This window comes from Poeciliopsis prolifica, unplaced genomic scaffold (assembly GCF_027474105.1).
Source record: "Poeciliopsis prolifica strain line A6 unplaced genomic scaffold, Auburn_PproV2 SCAFFOLD050, whole genome shotgun sequence".
In the NCBI taxonomy this organism is placed as follows: domain Eukaryota; kingdom Metazoa; phylum Chordata; class Actinopteri; order Cyprinodontiformes; family Poeciliidae; genus Poeciliopsis; species Poeciliopsis prolifica.
Window position 1 is genome coordinate 2,419,303 of NW_026562425.1, and position 22,373 is coordinate 2,441,675.

Here is a 22,373-nt window from a genome sequence, read left to right on the forward strand (position 1 = left end):
GTTGTCCTTCCCACTCATATCTGCCATGAGAAGTCAAACAAATACAAAGGTGTGTTTCAATATTTGTATTAGTAGTATTATTCATAACACAATGAATAGTATACATAATAGATGTGCAGAGCCTAACTGGCTTCTCCTTTGAAAGTCATTTCCCATCTTTCAATGAGACAAATACTCTTAAATCGTGCTCATATAACCCTAAATAAATACTGATATATTTTGTTTTAACATCTTTAAAAATAGGTGCAGTACTTATGTCACCAAGTTGTGAGAAAGAAGCACCTGTTTAACCACAACAGCGACAACTCCTTATCTCCGTGTTATCCAGGCATGAGCTAAACTGCTATAAATACAAACAGGAAAAGGCAGAGAGTGAGTGCAGTTTCTCTCTCATTAGGGAAAAACATGAAGCTTCTCATTCTGGTCGCTCTGTTTGGCCTGAGCCTTGCTCAGCACAATCCCCAGCTCAAAAGCGGAAGGACAGCCATCGTCCATCTGTTTGAGTGGCGCTGGGCTGATATCGCTGCAGAGTGTGAGCGCTTTTTGGGTCCTAATGGCTTCGGGGGTGTTCAGGTATGTCTGCTTGAGCTAATGTCTGTAAATGATGAGTTTAATAATATTACAGGACAAAAAATAGTCATAAAAAAAACATGGCAACTACTTTTTCAGGATGGTTATGCTTAACAGTTATTGCTGGAAATCTCCTGACAAAGATTTTTATATTCCTGATCCCAATCAAAGTAATTTAAGATTAATTATTTGCCTTTGCCGAAGACTCAACGCAAGCACCTGGATATTATTTTTTTTATTTATTTTTTTACAGCACAGGCTTGGATATTAAATAAATTCAATAAAAGTTATTTAAATTCATGTCATTTACAAACACCTTGGCAATGACAGATGTTTAATGGGCCTTAAATGTCCAATTATCTTTGTTGATGTGGCCACTGCTTTTCAAGAGAACTTTTACAAACACAACCAAGTGAAGTATGGGACTATGATCAACTTTAAGTTCCTATAATCCATTGCTTTTTCGGATTCATTGCATTATATTTGGTAATACAGCTAGTTGTTTGACTAAACTGAAGCTGCTCAAGAGTACTCCCTTAAATGTTCCTTTAGAAATTAACTTTTTTTTTTAAATTTGTGTTTTAATGTGACAAGTTACAAGTGATAAATTAACATTTGTCTTTTGTGTTGCTCAGATTTCTCCACCAAATGAACACATTATTGTGAACAGTCCCTGGAGGCCCTGGTGGCAGAGATACCAGCCAATTGGCTATAACCTCTGCTCAAGATCTGGCAGTGAGGCTGAGCTCAGGGATATGATCACTAGATGCAACAATGTTGGGGTAAAATACACTTCTTTATGGTCTGTGTGTATAGTAGCAAGCCTGGCTACAGGGGCTTTCATCAAAGCCCCTGTGAAACCCTAAACCCTAGTGGGCTTAGGGTTTCATAACGCTTGTGTCTATTCACAGGTCAACATCTATGTGGATGCTGTCATCAACCACATGTGTGGATCTGGTGGTGGAGAGGGAACCCATTCTTCCTGTGGCAGCTGGTTCAGTGCCAGCAGAAAGGACTTTCCAACCGTCCCATACTCTGCTTCGGACTTCAATGACTATAAATGCAAGACTGGTAGTGGTGAAATTGAGAACTACAACGATCCCTATCAGGTAATTAGTGCTGAAAAAAGAAAACAACAAAATAACTTTATATATATATCTATATATATATATATATATATATATATATAGCTGACTGGATAGGTCATAAGGCGTCAGTATATCACTTGAGAGGGCGAACTGTGGGGACTTAACTCCAAGTCCCCACCCAGTGAGGGGATACACGGGTGGGGACTTGAGCATTGCAGCATTGAGAACGATCCCTACCAATACAACTCATCTCAGTATCTCCTTGAGATACTATGATGATAAGAGCAACCATGAGACCCAATATTTGTATGAAATATGTTGTATGTCCAACTGTCAGAGTACCTGAAGCACTCGAAACTGCCAGGGAACGGAGGTTGAGGTGCTAGAGATACCATCATGGGAGGACAAGCCCCTACATGGGATCCTACCAATGGCTGGAAAAAGCTGGACTCAAGGACAGCACAGAGGCCCTCATCCTGGCCGCCCAGGAACAGGCCCTAAACACCAGAGCAATAGAGGCCCAGATCTACCACACCAGACAAGACCCAAGGTGTAGGTTGTGCAAGGAGGCCCCTGAGGCAGTCCAGCACATCACAGCAGGGTGCAAGATACTGGCAGGGAAAGCGTACATGGAACGACATAACCAAGTGGCAGGCATTGTGTACAGAAACATCTGTGCAGAATATGGACTGGAAACCCCGAGATCAAAGTGGGAAACACCCCCAAAGGTGGTGGAGAACGCCAGAGCTAAGATCCTGTGGGACTTCCAGATCCAGACAGACAGAATGGTAATGGCGAACCAACCAGACATTGTTGTAGTGGATAAACAACAGAGGAAAGCCGTTGTGGTAGATGTAGCAATACCAAGTGATTGCAACATCAGGAAAAAGGAGCACGAGAAACTGGAGAAATACCAGGGCCTCAGGGAAGAACTGGAGAGGCCTGGAAGGTGAAGACCACAGTGGTGCCTGTGGTCATTGGGGCCCTCGGGGCAGTAACCCCCAAACTGGAGCAGTGACTACAACAGATCTCAGGAACAACATCAGACATCTCAGTCCAGAAATGTGCAGTCCTTGGCACAGCCAAGATACTGCGCAGAACCCTCAAGCTCCCAGGCCTCTGGTAGAGGACCCGAGCTCAGAGGATAAGAACCACCCGCGGTGGGTGAGAAGGGAATTTTTTTTTAAATTATATATATATATATATATATATATATATATATATATATATATATATATATATATATATATATATATATATATATATATAGGGAAAAACATAGCTTTTTATAGCTGTTTAAAATTATACATGTTATGACACTTATGATGCCTTAAGGACACATTATATATATATATATATATATATATATATATATATATATATATATATATATATATATATATATATATATGTAAATGATCCTCCAATCAGCGTGATTATTTCCATCTTTTTTATTGTGACTGGTTACTTATTTGTAGGTGCGTGACTGCCGTCTGGTTGGTCTGCTGGATCTTGCCCTTGAGAAAGAATACGTCAGAGGCAAGGTGGCTGACTTCATGAACAAGCTTATTGACATGGGTGTGGCTGGATTTAGAGTGGATGCTAGCAAGCACATGTGGCCTGGTGACGTGGATACCATCTACCGTCGTCTCAACAACCTTAACACCAAATGGTTCCCAAGTGGTGCCAGGCCTTTTATCTTCCAGGAGGTAAACTAGAAAACGACACAAATTTCACGCAAAAATATTCTTTCTAATAGCCAGACAGCTTTACTATTGCTCCACTGGATTTATGCATGACTATCACACATAGGTAATTGATCTTGGAGGTGAGGCCATCTCCTCGAAGGAGTATTTCCATCTGGGAAGGGTGACTGAATTCAAATATGGTGCCAAACTGGGAAATGTCATCAGAAAATGGAATGGGGAGAAGCTTTCTTTCACCAAGTATGTTGGCAAATTCTGTGGTGTCTAAAAGTTACTGAACAATATCAAAATATCAGTGACTTAATTTGTGTGTCACACTCAAAATCCATAAATAGTTTTGACATTAATGTTTAATTATTTATATATGTATTTCACCAATGGATTCCCTAGTATAGATATGATGTGTTCATGTGTCCAGGAACTGGGGAGAAGGTTGGGGATTCATGCCTGAGGGAAATGCTGTTGTCTTTGTTGACAATCACGACAACCAGAGAGGTCACGGTGCTGGTGGTGCCTCCATCGTTACCTTCTGGGACGCCAGACTCCACAAGATGGCTGTGGCCTACATGCTGGCTCACCCTTATGGACAGGCCAGAGTGATGTCGAGCTACCGCTGGAACCGTAACATTGTGAATGGAAAGGTTTGCCTTTGTTTTGTTTAAAAATTTTAAAACATGATATAATATATTTGAAACATGTTTTGAGTTGTTTCTGTGGTGAGAAAAAGTGTTGTTGATTATAGGATGAGAATGATTGGATTGGCCCTCCCAGTAATGGTGATGGATCCACCAAGCCTGTTCCAATCAACGCTGACCAGACCTGTGGAGACGGATGGGTGTGTGAGCATAGATGGCGTCAGATCAAGTGGGTTCACAGAACACGTTACAGTCCATAGCATGATTAGATTTCCGATGATCGAATGGATTAAATAAAAATCTGATCTTTCAAGGAACATGGTCATTTTCCGTAACGTGGTCAATGGACAGCCTCATGCCAACTGGTGGGACAACCAGAGCAACCAGGTTGCCTTTGGACGTGGTAACCGTGGCTTCATAGTTTTTAACAACGATGACTGGTAAGCTTTTTAAGAGACAAAAAATCCTTTATTTTTCTGTAAATTGTACATTAAGTTTTTTTACATCATTGTTTTCTTCTTTAAAAGTGAATCAGTTTGCTTTAAATAATTTGTGCCCCATTTTTAAACTGCAGGGCCCTAGATGTCACCCTGAACACCGGTTTGCCTGGTGGAACCTACTGTGACGTCATCTCGGGTCAGAAGGAAGGAAGTAGGTGCACCGGAAAGCAGATCCAGGTTGGAAGCGATGGCCGCGCCCACTTCTACATCAGCAATTCAGAGGAGGATCCTTTCATTGCTATCCATGCTAATTCCAAGCTGTAAACTGCTAACTCCAAATAAAGTTGCATAAAATCCTAAATATGGATTGTCTTTTTTTTACTGTTATTGCTCTTTCATCTTTTTATAGCTGTTTAAAATTATACATGTTATGACACTCATGATGCCTTAAGGACACATTAAAATGCATAGAAAGCTCTTCAATGACTTTGATAGAGATCACATTTTTTATTTGCAAGACACTGAACGATCATATCCATATATAAGTCATATATATGTCAAAGATCCAATGAGATTGTAAGGCTACTTGCTGTGATTGTGACATGACGCACCGATTGCCTACACCAGACCCTGACAAGCGTTTAAAATAAATCATCAGGTTAACAATGCCTAAAGTGTTAACTCTCCATAGAAATCCAAATCTTGAAATCAAGTTCATGTCATGCATAAGCAATGAAGATCACTGAAGGACTCATTTGTTTGGCGACATCTACTCTGCCTGAGTAACCGGACAATAAAGCTATTCCTTTGAAATGAGGATTGCTTAGATATGTCAGCGACTTGACTTATGACGATGTTCAGTCATCAGGCCATCAGGGGGAGTTGTATTACTGCTAGACAGAACCAAAGGGGCATTCCTCTTAAAATGACTCACTAGATAGTTCAGTATTTTCTAATCACACGTAGGTCATATGCTGAAATCACAGTTCCTGCAAATAAAATAAGACTTAATGGAATGTCAACAAGAAACTATGAAAAAGATTTTTTGTGTTCCCACTTGGCTCTGGTGGGGACACAGAGCCAAGTGGCTCTGTGTCCCAAATAAGAAAAGCTTCATTCTTTTGAGTATTTCAGCAGACACTGTCCATAGTAAAGCAAATCTACATTTTAAATTTATGACAAAAGTCAACTTTTTAAAACGGTTGGTAAATTATCAAGGACAGAATGCAGAACTCTGTCTATCAAGGACAGATCGACAGTAAATCAGCACATTTTAGTGAATGTTTTACTTTGATTACTGTTTTTCACAGAGGCTAAAGGTTATATTTGATTTGCATACCTGCTTCAGCTTTTTATTTGCTTTTTAGCTGTTGAAATAAGTGACCAAACACACATGGGGCCAGTCTAAACAGGAGTGCTCTAACTGGTAAGTGTGTCTGAATATACTACATTCAGAACTAGGTTAAACAAAATGTTTAATGTAAAATATTTGTTACTTTTGTTATTTTTGTTACTGGCATATGTTTGCAGAAGATGGAATAAGTCTTTCTCTTTTCACAGAAGCATGCAGCTGTTTATTTTAATAACCCTGTTTGGGCTCAGCCTCACACAACACAACCCCCATTTTAAGCATAGAAGGACAACAATTGTCCACCTGTTTGAGTGGCGCTGGTCTGACATTGCTGGCGAGTGTGAACGTTTCCTAGCTCCAAAAGGGTTTGGTGGTGTCCAGGTGAGTTGAGCTAAATAACAGCGTTTGATCTGTTTGCATTTTAGAGAAGTAGTTGTTTATAATGGCTCCTTTTCCTATTATGAATTCACTAAATGTTCCAGTGTGTGTAATTCACTAGACTCTATCAGTAATTATTAATAATGCTTATCAGTATTAAGTACTAAGCTTATTTTGCTAATGTTGTTCCTTGATGAAAATTTCGTTTTCACTGCAATTTATTTTCCAGCCTATATGCTGTGTTCCAAATTATTATGCAAGTGATACAGTAGGTTCATGCATTGCAAGCCTCTGGAGGATCCTCCACCTTTGTGTATCTTTACTACACTTAAATCCAATTTGTATAATAATTTCGAACATGGTGTATATTTTTCATATGACTTTGTGTCCTCAGTATAAAAAAAGTTGTCAAATATACATAATTACTATATTTTGGGTCTTTCACTCAGATTTCTCCTCCAAACGAACACATTGTTCTGGACCAGCCATGGCAGCCATGGTGGCAAAGATACCAACCAATCAGCTACAATTTATGCTCCAGATCAGGCAGTGAGGAGGAATTTAAAGACATGATCATCAGATGCAACAATGTTGGGGTAATTTTGGAAAAGATATCAATTTTAAGCAGCACCTTCTTATAGATCCTAAGCCATTATGAAAACAACAAATAAGTACCTAAAGCTTTTAGTTGCATAATTTTCTACAATGATATCAAATTCAGAATTAAAGAATTGTAAATAGTTAAGCTCATTAGGTATAATCATAAATGTTGAAAAATATTTATAGAAACTGCCATGATTTGTTGTACCTACATATTGCCAACAGGTTAATATTTATGTGGATGCTGTCATCAACCACATGTGTGGAAGTGGTGGTGGAGAGGGAAACCACTCCTCATGTGGAAGCTGGTTCAGTGCTGGCAAAAAGGATTTTCCAAGCGTCCCGTACTCTGCTTGGGACTTCAATGTGAACAAATGCCGAACGAGCAGCGGTGACATTGAAAACTATGGAGACATTTTTCAGGTGAAACATTCTTAAATCATTTTTCAATTAAAAAACGATTTAAGGTATCCACTTTAAGTATGTATTTACTTAAAGTGACTAATATCCTGTTGTGTAGGACAGGATATTAGTCACTAACACAACTGCTTGAACATTTTACTTTAAAATACAAAACATGTATTAAGCTTTCATTAATACAATAAAGTTGATCAATTCCATATTATTTCAACACTAATTAGGTTCTTTTAGATGGAATGATAACATAAGCACTGGCTGTCTTAGGTACGAGACTGCCGTCTGGTCAGTCTTTTGGACCTTAATTTGGAGAAAGACTACGTCAGAGGCAAAGTGGCTGAGTACATGAACAAGCTAATTGATTTAGGTGTAGCTGGATTCCGAGTGGATGCCTGCAAGCACATGTGGCCAGGTGACCTGGAAAATGTTTACGGTCGTCTTCAGAACCTCAACACAACGTGGTTTCCCAGGGATTCCAAACCTTTCATCTTTCAGGAGGTAAAATGTATGTAATGGAATAATATTTTCCGTAAATGAAGAGATATTTAAAATGTCTAATAATGTCATATGGTATATATTGTGTTGTGGCTCAGTAGTGTAAAGTAGTTGCCTCCTCATGGATTTGATATTTTTTGTATATTTTGTAAAAATCCACAAAAAAAAAAACAAGCAGTGTAACATAAAAGGTTGCTTGGAAGAAAGATTCACTGTTACACATTTAAAAACACTCCTTAAGACATAAGGAGTGTATATATCAGTTTATCAGATCCTCAAAGAGACAGAAGCCTAAAAGTCTTGAGTGCAAACATAAGATGAAGTGAGTTCAAATTGTGAGAGTGCATGCAAGCGGTTTGTATCTTAAATACTGCTGACAGAAAACAGATACTTTTTATGAAAGTTTCACTCTTCAGTGTGACTGGGTAAGCTCTAGCAATGTTATTTGTTTCAAATAAACAAATAAGACATAAAACAGGCTGCAATAAGAACAATGAGAAAATGAGGAAAAACAAGATGACATGCAAAATTCAGAGAGCAGATGTACACATGAAAACTATTATAGGATGGCTCAAACATTTACCAAAATATAAAAACATGAAATTTATGATGCATCCATAAAAATTACTGACACCAGGAGGTTTTAACAGATGTATCCTAGAGCTTTGTATTTGTTTTAGCAAAATAAGCAAAAACATATTTTTTTAGTGAACATCTAAATGTTTTGTTGTATTTGTGACTTGGCATAGTGAGCCTGAACCATTTCTGGTGTACATGTAAATTTTTCTTTTTCCTTTGGCCCAAGGTTATTGATTTGGGAGGTGAGGCCATCTCTTACACTGAATATGTCCACCTGGGCAGAGTGACAGAGTTCAAATATGGTGCAAAATTAGGAAAAGTCTTTAGAAAGTGGGATAAAGAGAAACTGTTTTACACAAGGTATGTTTATTTTGGTAGATATGCCAACATTGAAAATCCTGATGTTCACTTATGAACTTTTAAACAAAGTTTTCTTGATTTTGAAATGGCATTGATCTAACAGCAGCAAACAGTAATAATAAATATCTCTTGAAATAGTTTATAGCAGTAACATCATGACTAAAAACGTTCTGATATTTTTTAAGAACATTTTTGTTTTATTATTTTTATCTTGTTTATCATCTACAATGTTTCTATATCTTGTTTCCAGGACCTGGGGGGAAGGGTGGAGCTTCATGTCTCATGGCAATGCTGTTGTCTTTGTTGATAACCACGATAACCAGAGAGGTCATGGGGCAGGTGGCTCATCCATCATAACTTTCTGGGACTCCAGACTCTACAAGATGGCAGTTGGGTACATGCTTGCTCACCCCTATGGAGTGACCAGGGTTATGTCTAGCTACCGTTGGAACAGAAACTTTGTGAATGGAAAAGTAACGTCTGCCAACCTTTATAGGTATAAGGAGTTTTGCAGAGGCTTTTATGTTTTACCTATTTTTCAAAACCAATAGGATCAGAATGATTGGATGGGCCCTCCAAGCAACACTAATGGATCGACCAAGTCTGTTTCTGTTAACCCAGATCAGACATGTGGAGACGGATGGGTGTGTGAGCACAGATGGCGTCAGATCACGTGAGTTCCTAAAGGAAGCGCCCAACCTTTCAACAAACCAAATTTGGCTTACTTTAGCAGATGATACAAAGAAAGTTTTACATGGTAAATAATTATATAAATATGTATGTTTTTTTTTACAGAAATATGGTGATTTTCCGTAATGTGGTCAATGGACAGCCTCAAACCAACTGGTGGGATAACCAGAGCAACCAGGTTGCCTTTGGACGTGGTGATCGTGGTTTTATAGTTTTTAACAATGATGACTGGTAAGGACTGAAATTCTGCTTTTCCACTCCTTCACAGAACAATATATCTATATCTATATCTATATATATATAGATATATCTATCTATATATATATAGATATATAAGAATCAGCATTACTTTGACTTGAAAAAGCCTTTTCCTCAAATCATTTCAGTTTTTGGTTTTCCTTAAGCTTAAGCCATATTCATCCAAAGGAACTGTAATGAACACTTGAAATATGTCACTAATAGAGTTACTGAAATAGAGTAACTTTTCATATTATTATATTCTGATTTGAGAGGCATTTCCATTCTGAAATGATGAAGGAAAGACAAAGAAATGTGCAAAATATTAAAGTACACTATATATTATATTATGGTTGCTCTAATGTCACCCTGTCTTTGCCTTTAGGACCCTTAATGTAACCCTTAACACTGGTATGTCAAGTGGCACATACTGTGATGTCATTTCTGGTCAGAAGGAAGGCAATAACTGCACTGGAAAGCAGATTATTGTTAGTGATGACGGGCACGCCCACTTCAAGATTAGCAACTTAGACGAGGACCCCTTTGTTGCTATTCATGCTGAATCCAAGATTTGACATGTAATGTCAGTATTTAATCATTTTATATTTACAGACCTATCTCCCACAGCAATATTCCTGAGTGGCACAAATTTATTTGCTTTATTTCTGAATGCAAATGTTCAATAAAAAAGTGAAAACAAAAAAATAACAGTCCATACGTCTCACTCAAACCTCAAAACCAATGACGTTCAAGCACATGCAAGGTCCTATAAAATGTGTTAGATATTATCAAAGCCACATACAGTTACAAAGTCATCTTTCTATCACCTGAAGAATATTTCCTGGATTAGAGGATTCAGTTAAACCAGGAACATATAGCACATCACCCCAATTCTTAAATTCTCACAAGACCCCTGGAGCTCAGAGAATCAACTTGAAAATATTGTATTTATGAATTTATAAATCACTGAACAGCTTATCACCATCATTTATTAAAGATCTACTGTTGTATCAAACTTCCAAACCACATAGGTCTTCTAAATCTAGTCTGCCCTGCATCCACAGAACCAGAGCTGAACATGGAGAAGCAGCATTCAGCTTCTATGCACCCCAAATATAGAACAAACTTCCAGAAAACTGCAAACCAGCCAAAACACTGAGTTCCTTTAAAACTAGCCTAAAAACCTGCCTGTGTAGCATTGCTTTTAAGCCATAATAAATGAAACACTGACTAATTCTAGCAATCCCATTGCTAGAGGCTAAAATAAAATAAGCTTATTTTAATTTATGTGTTTATAAAGTGCTTTCTACTGTGAGTTTGTTCTAACTTTCTAAAAAAAAAAGCAACATGTCCAATGCAAATAAACTGTACTTTTTGCAAAAACAATGCATCTTCAAATATAGTCACAAAGCTAACACTATATGGTAATCAGTATCATATGCAATAGTATAGTGACTGCTACCACTTCACTCACTTGTAAGTGACAATTGGTTGAACCAGTATGTCCAACTTTTCAGCTCAGTGTACTGCCACATTCATTTGCACCAAAGCTTTTCTCAGTGTTACAGTAAATATTACATATTGATGTTTTTGTTACTCTCAGTGCAAATAAACATTTGTATGAATAAAAAGATTATGGCTGTGTCCTGCACCTCAATCTCAGAACACAAAAGAGATTTACGTTGGAGTCCCTGCCAATACCTGGGGCGTCTCAGAATGCATCATATGGGGGAGCAACAGTCTCTTGGTGTGGTACAGTTTGTGTGAGTTCAGTCTTCTTTTCTGCATTTGGTTGCAGCGCGTTGCAAACATTTGACCAATCTCACCAGCTGTGCACCTCCATCACTCCATCAAATCCACCCACACAAAAGCAAACACTTGTTTCTCTGAATATGCTTAACCACTCAGACACCCACTCACGGACAAATAGTCCAAATAGTTGAAGGTCATGCAAACACAGTTAACTTTTACTTAAAATTTTGCATGCAATAATAGAAAAAAATGTGGCAGTGTATTAGTGGGATAGTATTGTTAAGAGGTTATCAATGATATCATTTCACTTTATAAAAGTTTTTCCTAATTTAGTGTAAATCATGGAAGCAGTAGAGTAAGTTACACTTTAATGGTGTTCAAAGACATCTTCCTTTTTTAAATTTATATTAAAATAAAAATCCAGACCCCTCTGTTTACAATGTGTTTTATAGATCAATATCAAATCCATGTTTTATTCAGAAAGAGAAGGCTTTACGTTGTTCTGTCATTTTGTGACAAAACTCTTGTGAACAGTTAAGAAATGAACTGTTGCCAGTATGCTTGGTCTGATCTTAGAGTGAAGTTGTTACACTGTTCACTCCCTGGAAAGTTGACAAATACATTGTGATTTTCAAAACCTTTGTTAAAAATAACTCCCAAGACTTCTCAGTCCGTAAACAATGTTTGCACTGACAGCTAAAGTGTTTGCTAATGCCTCGCTGCGTAAGTGATGACGTACCAAACAAAAAAATAAATACAATTAAAAAAAGAAAATCAATCAATTAATTTCAGTTGATTAAAATGAATCAATTCATCTTAATCTGGACACTTTCCTGAAAAATGCACCAAGAGAACCACACTTACTGTGTACATATGTGTGCCTGCATGAGAGACTAAGAACAAGACATTAGGTGTGTCCAACCTGCAGATTAGACACACCCATCCTGCCATTTATCCAACACACTGTGACCCAGATAAATTAGCACTTAGAAAAATATATCCTCAATATTTATATTAATCAACTTCATGAAAAAAGTCTTATTAATATTTGTCATGTTTAGATTTCCACCCTGCATGAGCACTGTAGCTATTTTTTGTTTTCTGATAAGTCCAAACTGATAAAATTGCACCTGCTAAATCCCCAGGCTTGTATTTGTCAGCTTTTCATTGGTTAAACAAGATAGGAAAATATATAAATGCTTGCAGTTTGGTGAAATGTGTGTGTCCAGTTGTCTCAACAATGAAGCTGATCATTTTGACAGCATTGTTAGGGTTGTGCTTCGCCCAGCACAACCCACACTTCAAGGATGGAAAGACAACCATTGTCCACTTGTTTGAGTGGCGTTGGGTCGACATTGCTGACGAATGTGAGCGCTTCTTGGGTCCAAAGGGATTTGGTGGTGTTCAGGTATGTATTGATGATCATGAATGTATAACAGGATTTAGCTCTTAGTAAAATATTCCATTTCCATGCCAAAAGTGTTAGATTGTTTCTTTTAAGTTATTTTCAGTGGTAGTTCCCTTACTTGAAGTAGAAAGATGTCAATATCACTGTGTACTTTATGAAAATAAAATAGTCCTTGGGGAAGTTGAAGTCAGAAAAAGCAGTAAAATGCTTTGTTTATGGATATTAATGGAATTTTATAAAAACAGTTAAGTTTGTTGTAGTTTTCTTGCATTGGTTGAGTCTGCTGCCTTTATCAATCCACATTGACGGCAACTTGTCATTCCTCTCTTGCTAAACCGATAACAGAGTAAAGAGCTGGATTTTTGAAGATATGTTATTTAGCTTTCCAGGTCTTGTTATTGTTAAAAAATAAATGGTCGTCTGATCATCCCGATCAGCAGATGAGGAGGACAGATGCACTTTAGGTCTGACCAGCTCGCAAATGCAATAATTTTATTTTTTACAAGATCATAACAGGGCCACCCAGTGGTGCTGTTGGTAGCACTGTTGCCTTGCAGCAAGATGATTCTGGCTTAAAATCTTGGCCTGGAGTCTTTCTGCATAGATTTTACGTGTTCTACCTATGAAAGCATGGATTTTCTCCAGGTACTCTGGCTTCCCTTAAAGGTTCAAGAACAGGATTGTTAGGCCAATTGTGTCTCTAAATTGCCCTTAGGTGTGAGTGTGTGTGTTGATGGGTTTAGGTCTGTGTTCCCTTGAGGATCTGTTAAGGGTGTATCCTGCCTCTCACTAAATCTCTGGAGGTGGGCTTCCCTGCTTGGACTAGCAGGAATAGACAATGAGTGGACGCAGACAATGATGTGACATCTTTATAATCAAGGTTAGAAAATTGTTTCCGAACTAAATAGAATATGTTTAAAAAAAAAGACTATTTTTTTTTAATGAATTAAGTTCTGCATGCACATGATACGCAATACAGTTTTCTAACAGACAGTGGGAAAAGGGGGAGTGGAAGCAAGTCAGATGAAGTGGTCAAGTATTAACTAATGCAGTTTTATCTCATTGGATCAGATCTCTCCACCAGCAGAACACATTGTTCTCGACAATCCCTGGAGACCGTGGTACCAGAGATACCAGCAAACTAGCTACAAACTTTGCTCCAGATCTGGAACTGAAGAACAACTGAGAGACATGATCACCAGATGCAACAATGTTGGGGTAAAGAACAGTGATTTAGTGAGAAGCCAACAAAGCTACTGAATGTTACAGCAACATGTAAATCTACAGACCTATACAACCAGCAAATATGTACCAAATACTTATCAAAAATTAGTCATTATTTTTTATATTAAAGTATAAGCAGAACCACATTTAAGAATTCAATTGTTACATGTGTCCGATAGCTAAAACACCGATAATATTTCATAAAAACAGGTCAACATCTATGTGGATACCATCATCAACCACATGGCTGCAACTGGAGGAGGAGATGGAAGCCACTCTTCATGTGGAAGTTGGTTCAGCACCATCACAAGGGACTTCCCCAGTGTTCCCTACTCTGCCTGGGATTTCAATGGTCACAAATGCAAGACTGGCAGTGGTGAAATTGAGAACTATGGAGATGCATATCAGGTAGTTAATGACAATAATCAGGACTGTCACATTGGTGAAAATGTCTACAAATTTCTGTTAAACCTCAGCACTGTTTTATTATAAAATTTTAGAACATTCATTATAAACGGACTTTTCTAGGTCCGTGACTGTAATCTGGTCGGACTTCTGGACCTTGCACTGGAGAAAGAGTACGTTAGGGACAAAGTGTCAGACTACATGAACAAACTTGCTGACATGGGTGTGGCTGGATTCAGAATGGACGCCTGCAAGCACATGTGGCCCGGAGACCTGGAGAACATTTTTGGACGTCTTCACAACCTCAACACTAAATGGTTCCCTGCAAACAGTAGGCCCTTCATCTACCAGGAGGTAACATTTAGTATATATATTTTTTCCCCTATGTATTACAATTTTATTGTGACAGTGTATGCAATTTGCATATCACAAAGAACCATTCCAGCAGCTGCAATGAGTCCTCATTATTTGACATCTATAAAATCAAAACAGAAACGCATTTGTATTTATTTATTGCGACTCGTTGTTTTTACATTGTTCAACAATATGACATGTTTTCCTAATATAGTGCAGCCCTAGTTTGTGGACCAACTCTTTTTGATTCAACAAACAGCTCCCAGCAATCCAGTTAGTCTCGCTTGCATACATAAACTGACGCAAAGCAGGTCTGTGTGGCCATTGATACATTTTTTTGAATAGATCCTGTTAAAGGTATCTGCACAGCCCTGGTAAGGCATTAGAAAGCAGGAGAGAAAATGGAAGAAATAATATAGAATAAAAAGCAGAAAATTGTTTCCACAGCAAATACTAAGAGTTTATTGTGTTTATTGATATACTTCAAATCTAAGCTTGTATTGCTTTGGTCCAGGTTATTGATTTGGGAGGTGAAGCCATCTCATATAAAGAATACACTCATCTGGGAAGAGTGACAGAATTCAAATACGGAGCCAAACTGGGATATGTCTTCAGAAAATGGAACGGAGAAAAGCTGAGCTACACTAAGTATGTATAAACAGTAGTTGTTTTCAATGTGAAAATAATTATTAAAATTCTAAATAAAGATTAGGGTTTTTTCTTAGAGCTCCTTATTTTCATTACTTAATTCAAAACCTTTTTTTCTGTTTTTTTTTTTTGTCAAGGAACTGGGGAGAAGGCTGGGGCTTCATGTACAGTGGCGAAGCTGTTGTATTTGTTGACAACCATGACAACCAAAGAGGTGACGGTGCTGGTGGTCCATCCATTCTTACCTTCTGGGACTCCAGACTGTACAAGATGGCTACTGGCTTTATGCTTGCCCACCCTTACGGACAGGCCAGAGTCATGTCTAGTTACACCTGGGACCGCAAGATCGTCAACGGACACGTGCGTGCTGAAATACTAACCAACGTTCTGTGCTGTAGTTCATCTTTGGATCAACTTTTAATCTCCTTCATTGTGATTGTAGGATCAGAATTACTGGCAGGGTCCTCCTAACTTTGGTGACGGAACTACCAAGCCTGTAATCATCAATCAGGACCAGACATGTGGAAACGGATGGATTTGTGAGCACAGATGGCGTCAGATCGTGTGAGAAACTTTCTGCTCAAAATATATCCACTGTATTAGTAACATAATATAACTAAAACCAACAACATTTATGTTTGTTACTTTTCACATTTCTTATCAAGGAACATGGTACAGTTCCGTAATGTGGTCAATGGACAACTACTCGCTAACTGGTGGGACAACCAGAGCAATCAGGTTGCCTTTGGACGCGGTAACCGTGGTTTTATAGTTTTTAACAATGACGACTGGTAAGGCCTTAGGATAACTCTTAGTAAATTAATTCAGTCTGGCAATCACATCAATAAAATGTGCAAGACAGGATATAGATATACATGTTTTGTTGCTGCTGTTTTACATGCTAAAAAATGAAATTCTGATTTTGTTTCAATCAAAAATAATTTGCTGTTCACCTTCAGGAGCCTGGACTTAACTCTGTACACCGGTTTGCCAGCTGGTACCTACTGTGATGTCATTTCTGGCCAGAAAGAGGGAAGCAGCTGCACTGGAAAGCAGATTTATGTTGGTGTGGATAGCCGTGCCCACTTTAAGATCAGCAACACAGAAGAGGATCCTTTCATTGCCATTCATGTTGACTCTAAGTTGTAAACACACCCTCCATTAATTCAAATAAAGCATTATCTTGGATGAGTGTTTCAATGTCGTTTTTACTATTTTAAAAACATGTCTAGTCCTTTTAAATCAGAAAATGTAAGAAATAGTTTGTATTATTTCAACAGTCCAGTGAGACTGTAAAAAAGTGAGACCGTTTAACTTATTTACTTGATGAATTCAAGAGACCAGTATTATCAGATACGGTTTTTGTTTGAACTGGAAAATATATTAAAAATTAGTTTAAAGAATTTTGATACATGTATCAACATTTTAATTGACGTATGCATATTGCATTTAATATATTTTTTTTTCTGTTAATGCATTAAATTTCTTTGCATGTCACTACTGATGTTGCTTTTTCATTGTGTAACAAAAACAGGGTTATCTTTGAAGTCATTAATCTACAAATAAACAAAAATTTCGAGACCACTTAACTTTTTCCATTGAGTTGTCAGGTTTAGTTTTGGTCATTCTAATTTCTTCCACTGTTAATTCTGCAGTCCAGTCAAAGTCTGATGTCATGACAATATCAGAGCAGGATTTTTAGCCTGATGAAAGGATGGAGATAGACAACAGTCCTACCTCACTGTTGAATTCTTCTGATGAAGGTGAAACAGTGGTTGATTCAGTCCGTAAGAAGTTGCTTATAGAGCTCTAGCAAAGCATCATGGGATTGGACAAGAACAGTGACCAGAATGTTCCCTTAAAACCCAAATATCTCTTCAATAATCCAGTTATGTTCTTTTTTTAATGTATTTTATTTTTATAAAAGCCACTTTACACATCATGTTAGACTGTCAGTTTAACCTATTTGGGGTTAAAAACCTTACCCAGTTTGCTGGGTCATTCCTGGAAGGATGTAATAATATTGTAAACCCTCTCTTCTCAGCTGTCAAGGGTCAGCGAGTGTCCTGAATGAAGAATGTGATTTCTGCAGATGTCCTTCCTGCATTGTGTATTTCCACTCCACTGGGACAACAGCTCGCCATCACGTTGCAGCCACTTCGGTTTCACCTCAGTGCCGTGCTGGCACCCCTCATCCCTCCATCCTCACAATTCCTCACTCTCTGCTGCCTTGTCTTCCTGTCCCATCAGCCTCTCTCTCTTTCCGAATCTCTCTCTCTTTTTCTCTCTCTCTCTGTCTCTCCGTCTCCACCATCCCGGCCCAACCGCTGAGCTTCTGTCAGCAGATCTGGACCAGTGACACTGGAGCGCCAGCCACCAGAGGTGAGACTGCAAAGGTGATACCTGCCAGAACATTCAGCTCATCCCAGTTGTCATGACAACGGAGCACATGCGCTAAGAAAAATGAGGAAGTCTTGACAGCCTAATAGAAAGAGAAAGGACTGTGGGGAGAAAGGGGGAAAAAACATGTAATATTGAACATAAACGGTTTAAGCACGGATAAAATGTAGTTTGTAATTTGAGCCCTTGTAATATATTTAGTTCCTTTAAAAAATGCATAGAGAAAGCATTGAAAACAAACTTTGAGCCTTATTACATTAGACCTGAAAGTGTCGTAGACATTGTGGCGTTTTAAATGAAAGAGGGAAAACAGTAGGTCAGACAATGAGCGCAGAAGAAATGGCTGAAGGAGACTTTTGCACTAGACAAACCTCAACACGTTGCAGATGCTAAATTATTGACCTCTCCTTCATCTTTCGGTCCAGCAACTGTGCGGACCTGTACCCTCAGATTAGCTACAGAGATGTCAGCATCGCAGACCAGCTTCTTTGCTCCTGTCATCCTCACTGATGCTTTCTGACATGGCTGTCAACGGTGTCCCCTTCCTGTTTTATATTTCATATGGTGCAGCAGACCTGTCTTGAATAAAGTAATCATCAACCTAAAGATAAATGCATGCTTAAAGTTTACTGTACTGAGCTTTTTCTTTAAGGGGGAAATAAGAAGCAGAAAAAATTTCTCTAAACCCTGAAAAGACTGTTTAGTAAAATACATCATCAACATAACATATCCACAATCATGTCATTGTGCATATGATAGATTTACAAACATTTTTAATACTTATTTCTTTGTTAATAACTGAATTAAAGGGAAAATATGAAATACGAGAGCTTAACTTTATGGTATTTGTGCACAGTCCTACATTCTTACCATGCAGCTGTCATAGACAACGCATCCAGCATCATGACCTGTACCGTATGCCTTGTCTGATATCAGATAGAGATCCGATTTTTCTTCGCTAGGGGGCAGTGTTGAAGCAAAAACTGTGAAGTCAAACTTCTCCTAAAACAAAATAAAAAGTCCCAGCAAATTTTGAGAAGCCTGAAATCCATAATGCGAGAGTATTAGTCATAGTTGATGATTTGAACATTGAAGTTTCATCTTGTGTGTTGTCAGTGACAAGAGACACGTGTAAAACTTTTCTATTGTCTTTTGAGTGTGTAAGTGAAGTACAAGTAGTGTTACACATTCACCCTACAATTTTTATGTAATTTGGCTAAGAAAATAATAGGGACATGATATTACTAGAAGCAAGAGGAATGTTCTAAGGATATATTTTGTGTAGTTTTAGAAACACTTCCATTTACAAGACCTTTAATTTGTTAACTTTAACAAATACAATTTGAACTTAACAGCTGAAGGTGTATTTTTTTAATTAACCTCAATTAAGTTTATTTCTAGAACGAATGGCACTTTACAAAGAAGATTCAGTTCATTTTCAGTTATACAGAGCATCATATAAATACATTAAAAACATCATATTTTAATGTATACAATTACAATCCAGTCATGCAGGTCATGAAATGCAGTCAAATTTGGTTCTTAATTGTAATACAAAAAAAATTGGTCATAATAGTTCTGTGAAACAGCAAGGGGTCTGTGTGTGCGTGCGTGCGTGTGTGCGTGCGTGTGTGTGTCCCACCCACCCTGAACTCTCCAATGGATGACAGAAATCTCGCTCCATGAGCGCCACCCTCAGGTCACTCAATGTAACAGCAGTTCGTCAGTAGCGACCTATGCTGAACCACTGAGTCACATGACAGCACAGAGCCAATCAGAGCAAAGTGTACAGGTAACACGTGAAGGCGTTTTTGACCAGATGTTTTTGACTGGATTTATATGAAGAGTCAGAACTAAAGAAATAATATGAAACTGAACCATCGTCATCATCAAATGGTTATTCAGAAATTAACTGTGTGAACGAATACACCAAGAAGATTTATGGAAATGTAAGTCTCCCAAATGTCCATAAGACATTACCTAAAGTAATTTAGTTTACGTTAAATAGTCTTCATGGGATTGGCCATCAGGCTTACAATACACTCTTAATATACACTGCTGTCAGTCAGGATTTACAGTTTCAGAGCAAAATAAAAAAGATTTGAAAAAGACACCATCAGTTTCATTTCACAGTTTGATACACACTAGAATCATTATTTTAACTTTGTTTGGCTCTGGAGTGAAGGATTTCTTCATGATGAAATTAAAACTAGATTTTTTAGCTATGCACTCCATAAACATAAAATCTTAACAAGTATTTTTAGTCTAGTTTCTAGTGCAAATGTAATAGTTCACCTGAAATAAGATGAAACTAACTTTTAAGTAACTTTTCAGCAAGATATAGGCGCTTGTTTTAAGTTAATAATTCCTTAATATTGATTCAAAAAATAGCAATCATTCCACTGGCAGATTATTTAACTTATAACATCTTTTTCAAGTTAAGATTTTATGGTTTTTTTCATCGGTGTGTTTTGTTGTTCACCTCATCTTCTCCTTGGCCTCCTCGAAGCTCTCAGAGACAAAATAAACATCCAGGAAGGTGGTGATTAGACACTCCTGGTTGCAAGTCGTTTTTGGGTCAAACATCTTCACACAGGCTTTATCAGACAGAGCATGCTGGGGGAAAAAAAGTCTGATCAATTATGTTACTATTAATAATTACCTATTTTTTTAAAATAAAAGAAAAGAAGAGATCTAAGAACAAAACCCAGAGGAACTCCACAAATTATAAAATGGAATCAGTTTCCTGCAGCACAAGGTCGCAGTCCTACCCCTGTTTACAATGTGTGTGGGTACAAGTAGTATTACACACTCATGGGTGTGTGTGTGTGTGTGTGTTTTAAGCAGCGGATCACAATTAGCAGCAGATCACAGTTACTCTTTCCCAGCCAGTCAGCTGCCTGTGCAAAGAGCACTTTTAATACCTCCCACCAACAGATACAGGAGCATACAGAGCAATGTGAAGAATTCTTCAGCTTTATACTTTATGATATTATTGTTGAGCTAAGTCATCCTTTAAAGCTGGCCCCCCACAAGGTTGCCAATATTTAAACTAGGGAGTTATTCTGTGTGTGTGAGCGTGGGTGTGAGTGTGTGCATAATACAAACCCCAGGCATGGTAAATGCAGAGTGTGTGACAAGCCCTACTTAGCCCTCAGTCTCTGACCAATGCTTTAATATGAATCTGAAATACCACTATGCCAAACAGGCGGCGAGCATAACTCTGAAATAATTGAGACAAACTCATTCAGTCGCGGCTCATTTAATATAATGAGCAAAGTGAGCTGTTTAATTTGCATACTGATAAGATGCCTCCATAGCATTGCATACCCTCTGCTTACAGATATTCACTGTGGATATATCATGTAATCAGAGCATGGATTTGCTGTACAAACAAACTCAGTGCAAACCAAGGCTTTTATTAGGCCATTGGCAGGTTCTAATCACCTCTAAAATCCATCTGGCTGCAGGTCAACAGCTTCCCGACTTGTTATTGTGCTAAAAATGCATGATTTTCAGAGTTTTAGCCCAACTAAACTGGAAGAAATATCAAAATATTTCTTCTTTGGCAATCAGTTCCAAACATAGATCATACCTATTTCCGCATCATATATATTTTATGTGCTGGCTTTGGGATCTTATGTAATAACGCCTCTCAGCTCTAACCTTTGTATTTTCTTTATTGATCGTCGTTATTGCTGTGGAAGTCTCCTGCTGCTTGTGTTTGCGCCCTTTCTTCTTTTTCTCATTCCATCAATTTCCAGTCTCACATGTGCCCTGCACATTGTTTGCACAAGCAGATATCAAAGCATTAAGGGTAGCACCAATGACTGGTCTAAATCACCTTTCCCTGCCTGTAACTCTGGGTTTTGCAGGATGTATTGGTCAGGCACGAGGCACATCGCTTGGCGTCAGAGCGCTCAGACCTCTAAAGGAAGAGTTGCTTAAAGGGAGCAGATGGTTACATGAATAGTGCAGCAGGTCCCGTCCACCCTTGTTCATTGACTTGCGTGCAGCACATTACTTCAACAAACGCTCCTCATAATTGATGTGCTGGCATAGCCCCTTCATGACTGGATTCTGCAGAGTGGCAGAATCATTAGGACATTACTGCTGACATTACTGACATACTCACTGCTCTGTAGTGCTGTTTCTGGGACTTCCTCAAAAGTTGTAGACACTTAAGAGGAGCTATTTAGAACATCAGTTTAAAACTTTTCTTTCTCAGTTGTATTCTAGCTTGTCACTCACAACAGTGGTGTTTCGTTTAAATGACCAAAATCAAGTGAAAGCTGCTGATGTTAGTACTCTTCGACATCACTGGACAACGCTGTGGCCACCAAAGATGATATGAAAACATGACAATATTGAAAGCAAAGTCTAAAGGCTCCAGCATGAGTTCATAATGTTAAAATGTATATTTACATTTATTTTATTCAGTCAGGAGAAATGTCTGAGCAGGAGTTAAAAAATAAAAAAATTGAACATTTTGAGACCAGTGGAAAAAATGACCAATAAATGTTGAGATACTGACCAGCATTGTTACTTTAATACACACAAGCATTCACGAAACCCAATTATTTATTCAGGTCTCATACATTAAATAATATATTTATGACTATGAAATATGATGTTT

The 22,373-nt window shown here is 38.0% G+C and overlaps 3 protein-coding genes across 4 annotated transcripts; all 3 read left to right on the forward strand.

Moving 5' to 3' along the window:
- Nucleotides 1-365: 365 nt before the first annotated feature.
- Nucleotides 366-4,800, forward strand: LOC129378072 (alpha-amylase). The gene is made up of 9 exons (XM_055058344.1): nucleotides 366-573; nucleotides 1,206-1,352; nucleotides 1,482-1,679; nucleotides 3,137-3,367; nucleotides 3,471-3,604; nucleotides 3,783-4,005; nucleotides 4,107-4,228; nucleotides 4,314-4,439; nucleotides 4,574-4,800. The coding sequence occupies exons 1-9, from the start codon at nucleotides 406-408 to the stop codon at nucleotides 4,761-4,763; spliced, it is 1,539 nt and encodes a 512-aa protein (XP_054914319.1). The 5' UTR covers nucleotides 366-405; the 3' UTR covers nucleotides 4,764-4,800.
- A 1,023-nt stretch (nucleotides 4,801-5,823) lies between these two features.
- On the forward strand, nucleotides 5,824-11,577 carry LOC129377992 (alpha-amylase-like). 2 transcript variants are annotated; one of them, XM_055058220.1, is made up of 10 exons: nucleotides 5,824-5,865; nucleotides 6,000-6,171; nucleotides 6,618-6,764; nucleotides 6,994-7,191; nucleotides 7,453-7,683; nucleotides 8,486-8,619; nucleotides 8,870-9,092; nucleotides 9,171-9,292; nucleotides 9,415-9,540; nucleotides 9,932-11,577. In XM_055058220.1, exons 2-10 carry the CDS (start codon nucleotides 6,004-6,006, stop codon nucleotides 10,119-10,121), a joined length of 1,539 nt encoding a protein of 512 aa, XP_054914195.1. In that variant the 5' UTR covers nucleotides 5,824-5,865; nucleotides 6,000-6,003; the 3' UTR covers nucleotides 10,122-11,577. The 2 variants fall into 2 exon arrangements, with proteins under 2 accessions (XP_054914195.1, XP_054914196.1); XM_055058221.1 differs by having other exon boundaries at nucleotides 8,870-9,008.
- An 857-nt stretch (nucleotides 11,578-12,434) lies between these two features.
- LOC129377994 (alpha-amylase-like) lies at nucleotides 12,435-16,525 on the forward strand. Its single transcript, XM_055058222.1, has 9 exons — nucleotides 12,435-12,706; nucleotides 13,778-13,924; nucleotides 14,141-14,338; nucleotides 14,459-14,689; nucleotides 15,204-15,337; nucleotides 15,475-15,697; nucleotides 15,780-15,901; nucleotides 16,003-16,128; nucleotides 16,297-16,525. The coding sequence occupies exons 1-9, from the start codon at nucleotides 12,539-12,541 to the stop codon at nucleotides 16,484-16,486; spliced, it is 1,539 nt and encodes a 512-aa protein (XP_054914197.1). The 5' UTR covers nucleotides 12,435-12,538; the 3' UTR covers nucleotides 16,487-16,525.
- Nucleotides 16,526-22,373: the final 5,848 nt, after the last annotated feature.

Bases quoted from the DNA above. Each gene is read 5' to 3' on its own strand.
- LOC129377994 (XM_055058222.1), top strand. From the start codon at position 12,539: ATGAAGCTGATCATTTTGACAGCATTGTTAGGGTTGTGCTTCGCCCAG. The intron at 14,690-15,203 runs GTAACATTTAGT...GCTTTGGTCCAG, and splicing joins GGCCCTTCATCTACCAGGAG to GTTATTGATTTGGGAGGTGA. The intron at 16,129-16,296 runs GTAAGGCCTTAG...GTTCACCTTCAG, and splicing joins GTTTTTAACAATGACGACTG to GAGCCTGGACTTAACTCTGT.
- LOC129378072 (XM_055058344.1), top strand. From the start codon at position 406: ATGAAGCTTCTCATTCTGGTCGCTCTGTTTGGCCTGAGCCTTGCTCAG. The intron at 1,353-1,481 runs GTAAAATACACT...GTCTATTCACAG, and splicing joins CTAGATGCAACAATGTTGGG to GTCAACATCTATGTGGATGC. The intron at 1,680-3,136 runs GTAATTAGTGCT...ACTTATTTGTAG, and splicing joins ACTACAACGATCCCTATCAG to GTGCGTGACTGCCGTCTGGT.
- LOC129377992 (XM_055058220.1), top strand. From the start codon at position 6,004: ATGCAGCTGTTTATTTTAATAACCCTGTTTGGGCTCAGCCTCACACAA. The intron at 7,192-7,452 runs GTGAAACATTCT...TGGCTGTCTTAG, and splicing joins ACTATGGAGACATTTTTCAG to GTACGAGACTGCCGTCTGGT. The intron at 9,293-9,414 runs GTGAGTTCCTAA...TTTTTTTTACAG, and splicing joins CACAGATGGCGTCAGATCAC to AAATATGGTGATTTTCCGTA.